Source organism: Protomyctophum parallelum, assembly GCF_964188405.1.
Source record: "Protomyctophum parallelum genome assembly, chromosome: 15".
Lineage (NCBI taxonomy): Eukaryota > Metazoa > Chordata > Actinopteri > Myctophiformes > Myctophidae > Protomyctophum > Protomyctophum parallelum.
In genome coordinates, this window is record NC_139710.1 from 44077554 (window position 1) to 44095469 (window position 17916).

A 17916-nucleotide genomic window follows, 5' to 3' on the forward strand; every position below is an offset into this window, starting at 1 on the left:
GACCTGGGGCCAAGTGCAACATTGGGCAGTAGACAGACAGCATTGGCATTCATTGGTGAAGGCCTTGTGCTATCCAGCACGAAGACGATTAAATAAGTAAGCAATTTCAATGTGGACAATTCAAAGGATGTAGGTGATTCAGTCTATTATTCATCCAAGCTATTCCTAAAAATCACACTTGTGTGAAGTGAGGGGCACTCAGTGTATTTATATCGGCCACATGACGTCTTACGTCGTCAATTAGTGCCCTAAACAGACATTTAAGTCCATAGACTTGGCTGGCAAACGATTTACGACATAAAAGCTCTTAACAAACATTCAAAATATAGACATGGCTATGATGTAATAATCTTCACAATCCATGCATTGGAGGGGCTAGCACCAAGCCCCCAGTAAGGCTATCCAACGTTGAAGATGCCACTACCTACTGGCGAAATGTGGAATTGCAGCACTTTAATGGAGGTGGACAGACGTTCATGACGTCACGTGCGTAAGCCTAGGGGCTAGGCTAAACTTCCGCTCGCTCAAGCCATTGAGTTATAATTATACTTCCGGCAGTCTTCCGGGTGCTTCAAAACACCACTGAGCAACTTCCACTGAAATGAATAGCTTGGGGGCGGGGCTAGCGCTCCGGTTCGGTCTCCATCCTTTATAGCTCTATGGCTAGCACCCCTCAATCATCACACCTGTGTGAATCGCCTTGGCTTTTATCATGATGAACATGTATGACGAAGCCACGGAGGTATGTCACATGCATGACGTCTTTTGCCATTGACCTGAAAGTTTGTATGGAAGAAATGAGTCCACAGACTTGTCCACCCACATGACGTCACGGGAGGCACACAAAGCCAGGCGTTGGAGCGTAGGTGGGATGCCTATTCTGACGTTATAGTAGGTGAACATTTGGCAGAAATAGGCAATTACAGTATGTGAAAATAGCCGACCTACAAGCTCACAAATCAGCCTTTTGAGCTTCTAGATCATCTATTGCCGTCATTGTATGTAGAGCAAAGTATATAGGGTTTAAGTGGTTAAATAAATCCATCAACAATTTCCAATTGATAAGTCTTCCATTGCCCTCACAGCCGTATTAACACAGGCATAGACTACATGGGGCCATGAACTTTTCTCGTTGCACAGACTTAGAAGAACAGTCAATCACAGACCATTCTGCTCACAGAGCAAATTCCCCCCCACAGGAACTCTTTCATTACAGAGGAGATAACATTTCAATTGAAGGAGAGACTAGAGAATCTCTTTGTAATGGCCATGCACACATAGTTATTCATACTGTACTAATGGCCTGTAAGACTTTTTGGTCTCTCATTTGTAAATGGTAATCAGTATGCAGCTGAACATACACACTGTCCCAGTGGACAAAGTAGAAATAGCATGCAGGATGATGTTAATGAGCTATTCTTCTGTAAGTACAAGTCTTACGATCAAGACAAGGCCAGGGAGTTGAGACATATGCAAAGTTCCTGTCCAGGCCTCTGAAGATTATTTTTGTGCATATCAAATGGCAGAAACTCATCACTAATTATCACCGCTTTCTTACTGTAGTCTGCAGCCTAAATAAATAAATTAACTGGAGCCCAAAATAAATGAACTTGAGTAAAGTTGTTTCTAATGGCACAGGAAAACAACCACCCATGTAATTTCTTACTTTTCATTGGCATACAAAGTCGTGTCGGTTTATCTCTGAATGATTGAGGTAAACATTGTGGCTGTAAAACAATGCATTATGAGTCCCTGAGGCGGTTTACACCACGATACAGGAAACATCCATCTGACACTGAGCACTTGGGTAATTGTGTGTGTGTGTGTGTATGTACGTACGTACGTACGTACGTGTGTGTGTGCGTGCATGCATGCGTGTCTACAAATGTTGGGAGAAATCTCAAAGTCATTCAATAAAGAGGAAGGAAGTATTCAGTGTATTTATACAGTGTATGTGTGCACGTGTACATGTATTTGCATGATATTCCACATACATGTTACATGTGAGGACAATATACAGTAGATAAAGGGCTCAAGGTTCCACTAACCTTGACATGAAGGTTTTTGCATTACAGCCACTGACATACTGTACAACAAAAACAGTACCACTGTTTGAGATAACAGTGGCATCATGTCACTGCACTATACTCCTAGAAATCAGCAGATTGTTATCTGCATGAATCACACATACTGTATGACTTTCCAGTCTTTTATAACTAGTTTACATGCCGTTCACATATGCTGCGACACATGAATCACCTTGAACTCTAAACCGTAACAGCAGCAAATGAAAGGCAAACCAAGTTGGTCTTGTGTTTTGTTTGTGCTACTGTTGTGAATGAAGGTGACCGGCTTCATACTGTGAATGATTAGTGAGAGTGACAACAGGGAATGGAGAGGGTTAGGCATGGCCATTGTTAGCAGTCACACACGGTTCCCTAGAGATAGTGTAAGCGATGCACATATTGGGCAAGGACACGCTGGGGTAAAGGAGTAGAGAGGAGTTCAGGTCCTTCATTAAAACAAACTGGGGCTGCAGCACACTGCATGTGGACACCAGCATGAAACATGGAAGTAAACATACCCTTTACCCTCCAGAATAGTACACAGTGGAAACTGTTTTTTTATCTTCAATTCTTAAAATGTAAGAGCACACTCCTTCACATAGTACAAATATACATAAGGCTGAGGCTGCAAAGGCAAAAACAAAAACAAAAAAACCCACTTAAAATCATAGAAGTGCCTATAGCGATGTTTAATGCAAGGTTGAACTTTTCTTCTCAGAGAGAAAGGTGTTTAATACAGTCGCCAAATCAAAGAGGCTATTCCTGTGCTGTGCAAAATTCCCGGCCCACAAATCAGGTTGCATCAGCGAATACTTACACTTTTTATTAAATCTAAGCCAAACCTAAGCATCCTATTTCCCTTCTTCCCCACAGTTATTGCACATTTCTAAATGTTGAAAAGAAATAATGTTGAAAAGTCTGTATCCACATGTAGTTTTACAATTCGGATCCCAAATACGATATTCAAATGAGAAAAGGCAATATCACAATCAGGATATGATGTTTTTCAATATCGTGCCACCCTAGCCCAGGGGTAGGCAACCTTTATTATCAAAAGAGCCATTTTTGGCCCCAAAATGTATTATAATTTTGCCTGGAGCTGCAGAATATATATTTAATTAGTTGTGCTTTTTCTGGCCTTTCAATATTACTTTCTTTATCGTTTGCTAATTTCTTCTCAAAATGCCATATGTAATTATTATTTACAATAGGAGAATGTAAGAATAAGTGTATTCCTACGTCTACAATAATAAACAAAAATAAGTCTCCACCCGGGCAGGACAGGTTGTGGCCTCCTGGTGGCGCTATAATAAGCCAATGTGAAAAGGGTGCCATTTCTTCTTACGCCTTGGATGGCAATTGGATGATTTGAGGCATTTTGTTCCAAAAATGCAAAAATCCACCTGTTGGTGGCGCTATAACAGGCCCATGTGAATAGGGTGGGATATATTCCTCATCCCTGTAGGGGCGGGAAATTGCAACACATTTGGTCTATTAAGTCAAGTTATGGAAAACTTGCAGAGAACTATTAATCTAGTAATGGCTTCTGAAAAACGGATAAAAAAATCCCTTGTGTGTTGAGCTCAGTGGGTCAGGGGTTTTTAACTAATAAAAAGTGACAGTAACAAGAAGACTTATCGCAAGCCCTTTCTCCTGCTCCACTGACTTTAAGGAAAGCCCAATTGTGATGGTGCAAGAAGAAAAGTATTTGAAAGCAAGAAGCAGAACTGGGGCTTTTGTTAGCAGGCATTGAGGGGGCAGTGGGCAGGGAGGGAGGCACTAGGGCAGGGAAGATGGATGGCTGTGGAGACTGGAGCTGACAGTGTGTAAGGAAGGCTGCTCTCAGGTGCTGCACCTGCCATCCGTCTCACTTTTGACCAGGCAAGGCATGAGTGAAGTGCACAGTGGTTTCACATTTTACATACTCTTCACTCACTTGCCCACAAGCCTGCACTTGGAAAGGCGCACGCACGCTCGCACGCACGCACGCACGCACGCACGCACGCACGCACGCACGCACGCACGCACGCACGCACGCACGCACGCATGTCATTACTTGCGTGAGCCGAGTGCAAGTACTGTTTTCGGCTGCGTATGTCGGTGGTCCCCTCGGCCAATCAGGGATTGTGAATTTTTGGTGGCCCCCCTCGGCTAATCAGGGATTGTGTATTTTTGGTGGCGTCGCTCGGCCAATCCAATCAGGGATTGTGTATTTTTGGTGGCGTCGCTCGGCCAATCAGAGCCCAAGTTGGCAGGTTGCTGCGTATGTCGGTGGCCCCATCGGCCAATTGGATTGGCTCCGGAAAACGGTGGTTCCTGATTGGCCGAGGAACAACACCGACATTGAGTTTCAAACGTATATAGGAAACCTAAAATATTTACAACCCATTGTAGTGGATATCTTGAACGAGATTTAAATAGACATATAACTCTGATGTTTCAATAACTTGATTGGAGTCTGCTTATGGCAAATTAAATAGATTTGACATAACTAAAAAAGTCCATGGATGCTGATACGGTACGTTAAGGGACGTTACGTTCACAAGAGTCAGAGATAAATTGCACACTCTGCTCGCACACAAGTAGGCTAACTTGTGTGCAAAGCGCAAATTGGCAGCTCGACAGAGTGCATTTCTAGTTTTACATATTTATTCAAAATGACTATGCACAAAAACATACAACTGCACACAACTTCATACAACTGTCAAAGGGGCAGGCACAAGAAAGATTATTTGTTTCCACTGTCGCATCCACTCAAAGCAGCCCATGACCCCCTGGTCTGCACCAGTCAGTATTATTTTTCCTTCTCTTATTGGGGGCTGTTTTGTTTTCTCTAAACTTAATTTCAAGGATCACAAAGCTGTTACGTGACCTTCTGCACAGAGAGAAAAATATGTGAACATTCAATCACTCTGACAGTATACATCAGATATGGGATAAAGAAAAGCCGGTTGGTGTGTGCCAATTAGATTTATATTCTGCGTTAAGCTGTGCCTGATAGGCCAGATGCATTTGAACATCAAGGGTGCTATAAAAGGTGCAACATGGAGTTAGTAATTGCTCCACTGATGGAATTAGTGGCCCCATATTTGGCTTTGTGGATGTTTCACTGCCGGCCCGGGCCATGGTGCCACCCGTGAACCCCAATGCAATCAGAAACAGATTAATTATGCAAGCAAATGTCCATGGTGTAGCCAGCCCGATGGCCTGCCATCACCAACGTGTTTGTCATACTTAAAGAGCACTTTGGAGAGTCGAGGAGACTTTCAGGCCAATGTTACTGCCAGATGGACACATCCAAAGTACAGTAAGTACTAAGTGTAAATGTCCCATTTGTCAATTATGAGGTTCCCTGGCAAGAGCTTTTACACTATCCTGGTGATCAAGACGCTCTGTAATGTTTTTGTTTCTTTAACAAATTACATTTCAATAAAAACAGATTTACCAAGAATAACTAGAACTGCACTCTGTCAAGTGCCTACTTGCTTGTTGCACACAAGTAGGCCATTTAGGTGCAAGCAGAGTGCGCAAGTACTGTCGACCGCTACAAACTGTCAAATCTCAGCTTCTCTGTGAAAGAAGAACATGAAGGAACATGAAGGTAATTCTATTTAAGCATTTCAAACATAACTGGTACAAAATAGCTCTCAATGATGACGTAATAAAGATGTGGATTAAAGGACCCAGTAGTCATTACGTCATACGCATGAGTGACGGCTTTCGATGGTGACGTATATGTCGATCAGTGTCAGGTGCATTAAAGGAAATGCCTCTATGTATATGTAATTTGTAAATTGCTTAGCGGTATACTGTGGTTACTTTGCGTATGCCCCGTTTGATGCGTATGTATCGTAGCAGCATATGACGTCAGGAACTAGCTCTCAATGATGACGTAATAAAGATGTGGATTAATTAAAGGACCCAATGCCAGGGTATAATTGGTTTTCGAAGGTGACGTAATGACGATATGTTTTAGTGTCGGGAGGATTAAAGGTAATGCCCCTATGTATACATGTATGTAATCTGACACCACTGCCATATCAAGCACAAGTAGTCATTACGTCATACACTGGCACGGTGCATACGCATCAAACATCGCCCTGGACGAAAACTATTACTTGCGCGCTTTGCTTGCGCAAGTAACTAGTGAAACACTGTAGGCTTTTAAGGGTTGCTATAGTATAAATTTAAAATCACACCTGTGTGAAGTGAGGGGCACTTTTATCATTATACATCATCATACATCAGCTCATGAACAACTGAATTAATGGGATTGGTTAGAAGATTTGCATGTCTACTTATGACGTAAACTTTTCCTTCATTGTCAATGGCATTTAATGTTTGTGTCGCCACACATTTATGTCATATTTGAGGGACATATGACCTAATTTCTCCTTTCATTGTCAATTGCAAATATGAGACGTGTGGGGACAAAAGCCCCTCAAAAATAACAATGAAGTGAGGGGTGCTCTTATCATCATACTGTACATCATCTCATTCTTGCCAATCACAATTTGTGTCCTCACATTGGTCTTCAATGTTTGTGTTTACACACTTTTGTCTTCACCGTTTCCATTTACACAATGTTTGTGTAAATGGTGCATTTATATAGCACCTTTATCCAAGGCTCTTTATTCACCCATTCGCACACACGTTCATACACCGATGACAGAGGAAACCATGCAAGGCACCATCTGCACATCGGGAGCAATTAGGGGTTCAGTATTTTGCTCAAGGACACTTCGACACTAACCCAGGAGGAGCCCAGGTTCGAACTGGCAACCTTGCAGTTCCCATCTGGCCACTCTACCCCTGATCCACCACCGTTTATACAAACACTCAAAGCTGGACATAGGCAAAGATTGTATACAGCATAAGGGAGTTCCAACCGTGCCTCTAGCCTATGGCAGGCCAGTCTGGTGCATCTCAGAGGCAGGACAGGTTACAGGAGGAAAGGAGGCACTGGAGCAGCTCAGACAGTTTAAGCCCTTATTTTATTATCAGGGTAAAGTAAAAGTAAAAAAGCGACAACGTTTCGATGTATCGGTCACATCTTCGTCAGGTCATCAAATCGTATACAGCAGCTCTGGGGAAACTGTAGTGCCATAATTACAAAGGCTAATGCATTTAGGCAAGCTAATTGCCCTTCAGGTAAATGGCATTGTGGTAACCTTTAAGCAAATTATCACTGGGAACTAGAAAGGGGCCGCAGTGGATATCTCCTATTTTTCCTACCCATATTGATGACATCTGTCTCAAATGCAGTCCCACCTACCTCCAGACTAGCTTTCTAGTACACGACATGAATGAATGAATGAATGAATGAATGAATGAACGAACGAACGAACGAACGAACGAACGAACGAACGAACGAACGAATGAACGAACGAATGAACGAATGAACGATAGTGTAGTGGTTTGTGATGTGGTTTACTGTGATTTTAGAACAGCTAAGGGGCGTTGTTAAACCTCCTTAGCTGTTCAAAATGACTGTAAACGATGGCCTTCATAAAATGGTTACTACATATATTATACAGTATACTAAAGTACCCGGCAAGGTTTCATAAAATAAACAGTCAGCAACAAAAAGAGCAATACGTCATAGATAACAGATAATATTTCTTCTGCTAAGCAATGTAGTTCATCATTGACATTAAGCAGAATAGTTGCCAAGCAACCCACATTGACTCAGCAACACACAGATGTAGCCTAGTGGAAAGCATGCTTAAACTGGCATAAAACTGACGGAGCGGATAGTTTATTATTTATTGATTGTTTTAAATTCAATAGCCAGCTATTTCTCGGCACACCATGCAGGTCTGAAAACAGCAAGAGCAAACGGACTACATAGTCTATGTAATGGTACAGAACTTTGTGTCTTGACTTTTCCATCCCTTTCATTTCTATCTTTTTTCTCCTTTTTAAATTTCCTCCTCTATCCTGTCCATCTGTTTTCACCACTCATCCGTGCAAAGTTCAACTACTAAATCAAAACTCACGATGAGACAAAAGATATCACACTTGTGTGAAGTGACTCTGAGGGGTGCTTCACTCCTTTAAACAAATATTGTACGCTAGGCCCAGGCCGTAGCGTAACGGTCTGGGCACCGGACTGGTAATCCAGTCGCAGTGTGCCGCGGGTTCGACTCCCGGACCCGACACGGCCTTTACTGCATGTCATCCCCCCATCTCTCTCCCGTTTCCTGTCAGCCTACTGTCTGTCCCTTCAAAAAAATCAATAAAAGGCGTAAGCCGCAAAAAAATATCTTTAAAAAATATATATATATTGTACGCTAAACAAATGTTAAAAAGGTCCATAGACTTGGCTGCCACATGATGTAATTTCCGAAAGCCAAACGGAGGGGCTAGCGCCCCTCAAATACTGCCCAGTGTAATGTTAGCCTTTACTGCAACGGTAGGTCGCAGATTAATATGAAAACTTGCAAAACATGTCCAGTCAACAGGCCTGAAAATTAAGGCCCGGCCACCCTTAGATCTCCATATATGGAGCTGACCTGTTCTGACATTCCATATGATGATCTCACTTCATCAAACCCTGTACAGTCAAGACACACACCATATATGGACAGTACAGAATTCATTCCATATGTTGATCATGAACCCCCCGTGCCAAAGTACCAGCCCACCAGTCTGCCGTCACCCAGGCGGATGCCAGCACAGTGCACGTGACCTCGCCCTTAACTTCTCGCCCTCAGGGCGTCTTACTGGTTATCAATCATACAGTACATGACACAGAGAGAGACCTCTGGAGAGATACTGCACTGTTCTCCTGTACAGTACATCCAATCACACTGGAACACAGTAATGATGGGAATCCTGCCTTGAATTAAATAGAGCTTTTATCATAGATAATCCCTGTTATTTTCACAACAGGGATCAATACAAACCAGGAGGCAAAGCACACCCATTGATGCTCACAGGATAATGACTAACAAGATACTCATCTCAGGTCGATGACTACAATATTTGAAAAGCTCTGAATGTCATTATACCATGTATTTTCCCCCCACTTAATAAGCCATCTACAATATTCTCAGAAAGATGGTTAACCTCTATCATAATGTCCAGGAAATGCAATAATCCATTACAAATCCCATTTTCCCCAGTATTCTCTTTTTTCTGCCATGATGCAAGTAGAAGCATATTAGGGAAGGGGACTAACTACTAATCCTTTGAGAAGAATTGCTCATTGAAATCTGATTCAATTAATTAGATATCCACTGAAATTACAGACCACTATGCGGTGAGATTTGAAATGAGATAAATATCTAAACAATGAATGACAATGGAATCTGTCCGATCTATATCTGTATATTAATGTAGATTATGCTAATAGAGCGTCGCAGTCCCTCCCCCTTTCAGAACGGCGAGTGGCCCAGGAAATGAAAAGCAATGCATTTTCCCATAGCCACTTTCTTAAAGTATTTATTTAAAGACGGTTACGCCGCGGACAAAGCCAACTCGGATTGTGACAAATCATGACAATGAACACAATATTTTGGGCCGATCAAATAATTTATAATTAGAAAAACAAAACAAATAGTCTTGTCTCCTGCCTTTATTTTCTTCTTTCTAATGATTTGATCGGCCCAAAATATTGTGTTCATTGTCATGATTTGTCACGATCCGAGTTGGCTTTGTCCGCGGCGTAACAGTCTTTAAATAAATACTTTCAGAAAGTGGCTATGGGAAAATGCATTGCTTTTCATTTCCTGGGCCACTCGCCGTTCTGAAAGGGGGAGGGACTGCGACGCTCTATAGCTAATAGCTCATTTTCACAGATCCATCATTATCTATTTCTGTAGCAATTACACCAGACAAGCAAAGAACAATGGTTTACCTCAAAGTGAAGTTGACAAGCTGAGCAGAGCTGGCCATAAGTATGTAGAAGGTAGCGATATCGGTCTTCTTCAGGACCTTTGAGGAAGTCCGTATTATAATTGCATTCCCCAGCTTGAGTCTTGAAAGGGTTGCCATTCCTTTGGGCACCTGCAGGAGGAGCACACTGCCAATCCTTTGCATGGGGGTGACTGGGATGTACTCAGCCCGTTGTTCTGAGCTGCCCCACTGCCCTCCGTCCATCGCACTACACTTCCCATCGACCCTGGGCCGCGCCTGGTAGTATACTTCTACAGGGTTTCCAGAGGTCGAAGCCAGCCTCTCCCGGCTGGTGCTCTCTGACCCTGGGGCAAACCAGCTCAAATCAGGTGCCAGCTCAGCCATGCATGTGCCCCTACCACCCCCCATAGCACAGGAACCCCTCACCTCCTGGGTTTGCCAGAAGGCATACACAGTCACGCATGGCAGCGCATCTGTAGGGCCATCTCCACTGCCCCAGTCCCTCCCTGCCACATAGAACAAAACCTGCACTTTAGGCTTAGAGGAGAAAACCTTCGGAGTCAGCAAAAAGGACTGGATTTTCCAGTTGTAGGTAAAGACCCCCGGGGCATTGAAGAGTCGCACAGACTGAACTAAGTCTAGGGGCACAGCCTGCTCTGTGGACAGAGATCCATAGCTGACATTGACAACAGGCTGTTGGCTGGCTTGTAAGATGACAAAGGGCTGTGTGTGACTCTGCATGCTGAAGTTCCTCATGAAGTCCTGCCCAGCCTCTTTCAGGAAGAAGTAGTCAGCATCACAAACGTCATAATCGACTGGCAAGTAGACAGGGTAAGGCACTGGGCTCTTGGGATTGTCTGTCAACTCCCGACTGTCCAGGTCTGTAAAGGAAAGGAAATACATATACTATCACAGATACAGGTATAGATAGATATAGATACACACAAAAACAAATTTGAGTATTTCTATGGTGGTAAGTAATGCTCTACATGTACTTTCGCATTGAACATTGACAAAGACATATATTAGAGGTTAGGGTAGTAAATATTGTGTTACTGTACAATAAAATAAATGTATATAACACAACCAACGTTTCAGGACCTAATTATTGCTAAATCAAAAAAAAAGAAAGCTGAATAGGGATGATTATGCTAAAAGGCCACTGACTAAAATGTAATTCTCACGGTGAATATTGCATGCATATCAAAAGAAACCTAGGACTGTCATCGTTTCTAAAGCAGCAGCATCATCAACTAGGGCTGTACGTAGTGGCATGAGAGAGAAAGCATGAGAGAAATCCTCTGCAATCAAATCTAAATCTGCCAGTGTATTAAGCATTCAAATGTAATGAGGTCATAGAGCATTAATGTTTTGTATATGTTTATTCAGTTCACTGAAACCTTCCACTATGGGTACGCAGGAAAGATAGTGATATAATGGGGGCAAAGTTTAAAGGGTCCGGATTAAATGGATTTAATTCTTGTCAGGTGTTAGGAATCCCTATCAGACCCACTATATCTGGGATACACAACAGAACAATGGAAGCCACTGCATGTCAAGAATATTATTATAATATAGATTGTAGGCCTAAAGGGAATTATAGGATAAACAAAATGGATTGTACCCAATGAAGTCATGGAATGATGATGTACAGTGGAGTGACCTGTGTTCTATCTGAGGTTTTGCTGCAATGTGCAACACTAGATTTTGTACTATGGGTTGAATCTAGAGTTGCAACACCCTTCATTCATAACCCATTCATCCAAATAGAAAGGTCTAATCTGCCAGTATTAAACTACCGATATGTTAAACTCACCAACATTTCAGCTGTAAGGCAAGCTTGAATTATGCTCTTTCAATCTGCAAAGTGTTTGTTTCATAAAAATCTACTTTCTGTCAAGAAATTCCATGCAGGTGATTGTGTGTTGGAGTTTGGACTTTGGAAGCACTCGTCAGAAGCCACTGAACGGCCCTGCGTAGTGCATACCACCTGTTTCCAATTTCCACATAATGCAGGATGCAGCACTGGCAGTTAAAGAAAACGAGCGCTTCCAAACACAAAAATAATCACATGCACGGAATTTCTTAACAGAAAGTAGCTCATAACATGTCTACGGTGGATTTTTAAGTGAAGCATTGCCCTATTACGGCAGATTATCTCAAAATGTTTGATGCCGGGTAAAACATGGGCCAAAACAAATCATCAAAATAAATGTTTTGAAATGCTCTAATATATGATTTGATAAATTGTATTCAAATTTTAAAAAGCTGTTCAAAACTTTCATGATAAAGAAAGGGTTTTTGTGTCAAAGAGGGACACTGAAAACAAAGTCAAAGATCTGCAAGTGTAAATTACAACATGTATTTTTGTGCCGGTTTATTTGAACAGAAGGGACATTGGAAAACATCCCGTTAATCTAGTGCAGTGGTTCCCTCAAGGAACCAGGGGTCCCCAGCTAAATGATAGTTTGGAACCAAATGGACCCTTATGGGTCTGTAACTCTGAGTGTACACATGGGCCAAAAACACCTGTGCCAAAGTTTGCTGCTGGCCAGGTCTACTGAGGTGATCAGGAGCTGTTAGTCTCCAAGGAGATATGAAACATGGTTCAGGTAGCTCGCCCACTCATAGTCATAACATTGTGTCTATGGGGCATGTACTCTTTAAATAACCACCATAACCATAACTTGTTATAAACGTCAGAGCTGTCAGCATACATATAATGGACTTTCATATAAAAAATAGCATTAAGCTGATAAGCATCTTGAATCATAGCCATGTTGATCAAGTTTGTAATAAAACAAACCGTTTGTAAATCCGTCATGATTTGAGTATTTCTGTTTGAACATATCACCAGCTACCATAGAATGTACTGGAGAGTTCACTGTAGCAAGGTGAACGACGTGAAATCTGGTCTATTTGTTTGCTACTTTAATAAACTATGTTAACGAATCCATGCCACCATTAGAGTCAGCAATCTGGAGCAAGTGCCAACAGAATGCACGAAAAAGGCAGTTTGTTTATTTTTGGACCACAATTTTTATATGAGAATATTTTAAGATGACCAATGCTATTTTCCACGGAGAAAATACTTCTGTGACCCAGGGCATGAGCGAGTGATGTCAGGATCAGTACTCTATATGCCCATACCCTGCCTACCCTGTATATTGGAATGCCCATAAGGTGATTCTGCACAACTGGATATCATGCCCATACATGGACATATCACTCAGATCAGCTGTTCTGAAAAAGCGCAGCATATCTTCCAAATGCCACATCCACATCCACAGCCAACTCCAACCTCTCTTGAAGGTCAAGTACTGTAAAGGTTACCCTATCCTCTTTCTACCACCTTCGAAACATGGCCGGATCTAACATATGGGCACTTTTTCTTTTTTTTCCCCCACTAATCAGAATGAAATAAATGCTGTCTATTTTATTGTTGCTGAGAATTCAGCTGAAAAGTGCAATTGTGTGTAAAGCAACAATGTGCTAGATTTGCTGTTCAAGGTGGGTGGGCCCACTGGGCTGCATGTGAGGTCAGGTGGAGAGGTGATTCTGATGTCCACTATCCAGCATTAACATTGCTTTGTTTTCATTCTTCATGCATAGCGTCAGGTGGCTCGATAAAAAAAGGCAAAAACACTGAAATACACTGGCAGATTCTCTCACCCATTTGCTGTGGGTAAAGTAAAGTCAGACCAGTCTGAAGTGAGCGGCGCAACAGCCCCCCCTGTTGGTACCCTAAACATACATAGGGACACAGGGACACAGCCAAGGCATATGGCGTGGCTGCACCCTATGGTTACACCAGTCAAAAATAATGTGCTTGTTACTGCCTGACTGTCACTCTGGGGCGGGGTAGGTGGCCAGGAATAGGCCAATATAACAGCATAAAACTGCCCCAAAATGGCCCAGATTTTGTGCGCGTTATGCGAGCACACAAAGATTTGCACGTGCATGTGTAGGGGGGCCTTTCCATCTTCAGTGCCCAGGGGCCCTCAGGTGTTAATCCGGCCCTGCTTCAAAATATAGCCAAAATCAAACCCCTTCTTCCCACCCCATAACTAAAGTAATTCACGTGTTGCCCGATGAAGTGTGTTATGCGCGTGTTGAAAATAAAGAGCAGAAGCAGTCGCAGTCGGTTGGTTGTAATTCAGGGCTACAGTCTACACACAAATGGTAGAGAATGCCAGCGAGTTGGCTCAACGGTGCAAAGTTGTTGTTGCTGTGCTCCCAAAGTCTTCATTATTATAGTTTGGGTGCGCACAGGTATGAACTAGTATAAAGTATAGTTTTGCAATCTCCCGTCGCAATGCGACAAATTCGTTTCGAAACTAAAGGTCAAATTGCGAAGAAATATGCCAGGGAATTGAGGGAAACATCTGATGGGTCTTGGAGATTTTATTATGGAGGGTACATCATCCCTGTCCCCCATGGTGGATGTTTGATACGTCTCTGCTCTCAGATTTTTATCTTCAGAACTTCCCCTGGGGAAGAGCCTAGGAAACAGCTCAAACTATAAACAGCGTTATATGTCACACAGTCCAAATGTCAACACAGCACCAATAAGGAACCATACTAACACACGTCTGTGTGTCATGTCTGTGTTCAACACAGGCAGGTGCGACAGATGTGCTGGTTAATACTAACCCTGGCAGCAGATCGCTTTGATTTCTTTCTTCAGCAACACACTTGTCACGTTTTACAGTGTGACTTTTAACGGGTCAACTCATTCCCACTCTGCTTCCTTTTCCCCGAAGACCAGACATCTTCAAAATCCTCAGGAGGGCATCTCTACATCATTGTGTAAACATGCTAAGTTTAAAGATACAGTATAGGCCTAGTGAACAGCATTCTTTTGCAGACTCCATTTCTGCTGTCTGACAAGTTAGCAATGTAAAGAGAGGCATTCTTCCCCCAAAGGCACCGTTTCATTTATTTTGACAAGCAAGCAATTTAAGGAGAACTTAAATGGTCCTCTCAACATGGCAGCCCTGCCCTCAGCTGATAAACAAGGGAGCAAATCCACTCCCCCATCTGTTCCAGCCTTTCAAATCACTCATCTCGGAGGGACTCTTCCTTCTTGGCCGCCAAGCCAGAAGGGGTTGACGTGCCTGTCAACGGTGTGCTGGTAAAGATGCTCACCTCTGGAAAAAACACACACATTCTTGTTGGCCTAGAATTGAATCCTGCCAACATCGTTCCTTCCTGCTGTGTCTCCCTGTCAGCCAGCCTTCTTACTGTCTGCCTCAAGAATGGTTGGGAAAATAATTGGAGCGGTGAATGAGACCTCCATGCAGACCTTCCAACACACTCTGGCTGTGGACATGTGTCCTGTCCACATTGAAAGCTTCCACTCGTACAGACTTTATAATAATACTTTCATTATCACTATTCTATTCAACTTTTCCTTGAAACAGTATGTCGACTAAATGCATGAATAGGGTGGAAACAAGAGGCAGTTTCCCTTTTGAAGTCATATGCCATGCAGGCTTACAGTAGGCTTACAGTGATATGACAGGTTAATCAAATCTGTCAAATGGATTGAAATGTTTATCCCTTCCAGATTAAAATTGTCTGTGTTACGGTGGTTCAGAATTTTAATCCAAAAGCAGGTATAAATTCAAATTCATTGGAAGAGAATAGATTAACAGTTCGTTGTCAAAGGATATTTTATAGCGCAGTCCAAGCTTATGGGATGTGTAAAGAATGTCAGTGGTTTACTTTGTTTAACAAAGTGAAATACTTTTACAAACTACACTACATTTATGTAATTGTGACACAATGATAAACTAAACTGAATAAACTAAACTGAAAAAGCATTTAAACAGAGATGTTCCTTTGCACAAAAGATCTACAAATAGTAGAATGCTTTGAGATGTCATCATAATGTTAATTGAGGTCTACACTTTCTGATTATTACACTGGTTGTTGGTGCAAAACAACAGCTCACAACCACGCTGGCCTTTTAGTTTGAGTGCCAAGTCATTTCACTACCAATGTGCCTAATGAAACATTTCCAATAAACAAATCACTGTGATGCTCACAAGCTAAAGAGTACATTCTGATGTACAGTCCATTATAAGCTTCTATACTGTACCACTTGGTTTGTCACATGCAGAGTGACAAAATTTTATTCAATATAGGATTCTTTGCCTTTTGTCACGTATTATTCAATTACCAAGTACAAAGTCTGAGCAACCCCCATGCATTATAATGTGCTGTAATGACTTTTACCATATGTGCAAAATAGCTTACAGAAATGATCTGACTTCAAATTGCATCAAAGAGGCCTGTGTGGATGTCTGCCTGTTAAGCCTAACTTTTGCACAATGGTGGAAAACCACTAATACAGTAGGCCTACTTAAATCGATCAACTTTAGGATTGTGCAGCAAAGCATAAATTAGGTGTCTAGATGGTCAATTTTGTATTTGTTACAGTATGTCAGGTTCGTTTGGTCCATGTTTGGCATTAAATGATGTAAGACTTAGACTTGGTTGCATACAACTGCTTACAGCTAGTGCAGACCTGTGCATAAACTCTTTCCAGGATAAATGACAGGGCTAAACATGATGGAAGAAGCACTTCCTAGACAAATGTCTTTGAACACCGTCACTGGATTGGAATTATCTTGGATAGCATTATAGCCTACTCTTATCTATATGATATAGACACTAGCCGTCTAGCCTAGGAACATATATAAACATTCAAACAGGATGCAGCAATGGTGGTATGTATAGGGAACAGGTTTAAGATCGAGGAAAGGGGGATGGAAATTGAGATAGAAAGGAAAAGGAGGGCAGATAGAGAGGAAAGGAGGCCTATGCTGAAATTGCTGTGTCCAGTCAGTGAGATTCTTAAAGCGGATTTTAAAAAGCAGTCTTATTATGAGTTCTCTTTTTTGATCATCCCTTTTTATCCGTATAAATCAGCCAGTCTGTATAATCCCTGGAAATAGCTATTTTAGGTCAGTTATTTAAGCTTGCTGTCTTCAGTCACTTGCACAAGTTGTTTACTGTTTGTTTCACATGTGAAAATGTTTCAACATAACCCGCCCCCCCCCCCCCCAGCAAATTAACCGATGGTCTAGCTGTCATTAGCTTCATGTCACTAATGAGATTATTAGAACCTGTGTTCCAATGAAGTCAGTCATTCTTCCCATGCCAATAGGCGATTATGCTTATTATTGTGTTTTTACCCAGACCCGCCAGTTATCTACTCTACTACAGTAGGTCAATATTACAGGATAACTATTTTCATCAAATTCAATCATTACACACGTTGCATGATGGTTTAACCGTAGTTATAGGCTACTGGAGTATAGCTGAGTGATCACAGTATAGCTTTTCTCTCATTCTCAATCCACATTACATGTAATTATCATTGGTTAATTTTATGGACAGACACCTACCTTGTGTGAGAACTGTCACGATTGTCGCTAACGCTAAGAGTATACCGGTACGTAAGATCCTCGAGCTATGACAGTAAAGGCTCATTTTGAAGGTCCAATATTCCATAAAAGTCGGCTGAGTTTTGGTTAGTTTCAGCAGCCTGTGGATTAGCCTACATTTCTGTTCACATACTTGACTAAATTACACCTGTGGGAACAGTAGTGCAGTCCGTACTGTATAGGTAACAAGTAACAACATGACAGTAACATTTGAAAAGTCCCCAATGCGTAAAAGTTGTGCGTAAAGAGCAATATTGCGTCTCTCGAAATAAAGACGTTCAGTCAACGAGCGCAAAAACCTGACGAGCGTAACGATAGATGAAACAAAATCTAAATCTAAATCTATTTTTCACAAAATTACTTTTTTCTCTCTTTCCTTTCCTTTCCCTTTTTTTTTTTTAACAAAGTCACGATTCAGTTACATTTCCCCACGCAGCATGTCGCATGAGCTCCCACATATTCCACAGCCACCGTTGGTTGGGTCATAGTCATACTGTGATGTTAAACGGCTGTTGTTAACAGATCACTGACTGTCC

At 42.0% G+C, this 17916-nt stretch overlaps 1 protein-coding gene across 1 annotated transcript in view; it reads right to left on the reverse strand.

Annotated features, from left to right (window-relative positions):
• The window catches only part of LOC310872448 (transmembrane protein 132D), a gene marked incomplete at both ends in the record, with an annotated part of 38411 nt that extends 20985 nt beyond the window's left edge, over positions 1–17426 (reverse strand). Inside the window, 2 exons of the mRNA XM_083784341.1 lie at positions 9928–10807; positions 17342–17426. Coding sequence (XP_083640467.1) covers positions 9928–10807; positions 17342–17426 — 965 coding nt within the window. The remainder of the gene's footprint in view (positions 1–9927; positions 10808–17341) is intronic.
• Between the last annotated feature and the right edge of the window lie 490 nt (positions 17427–17916).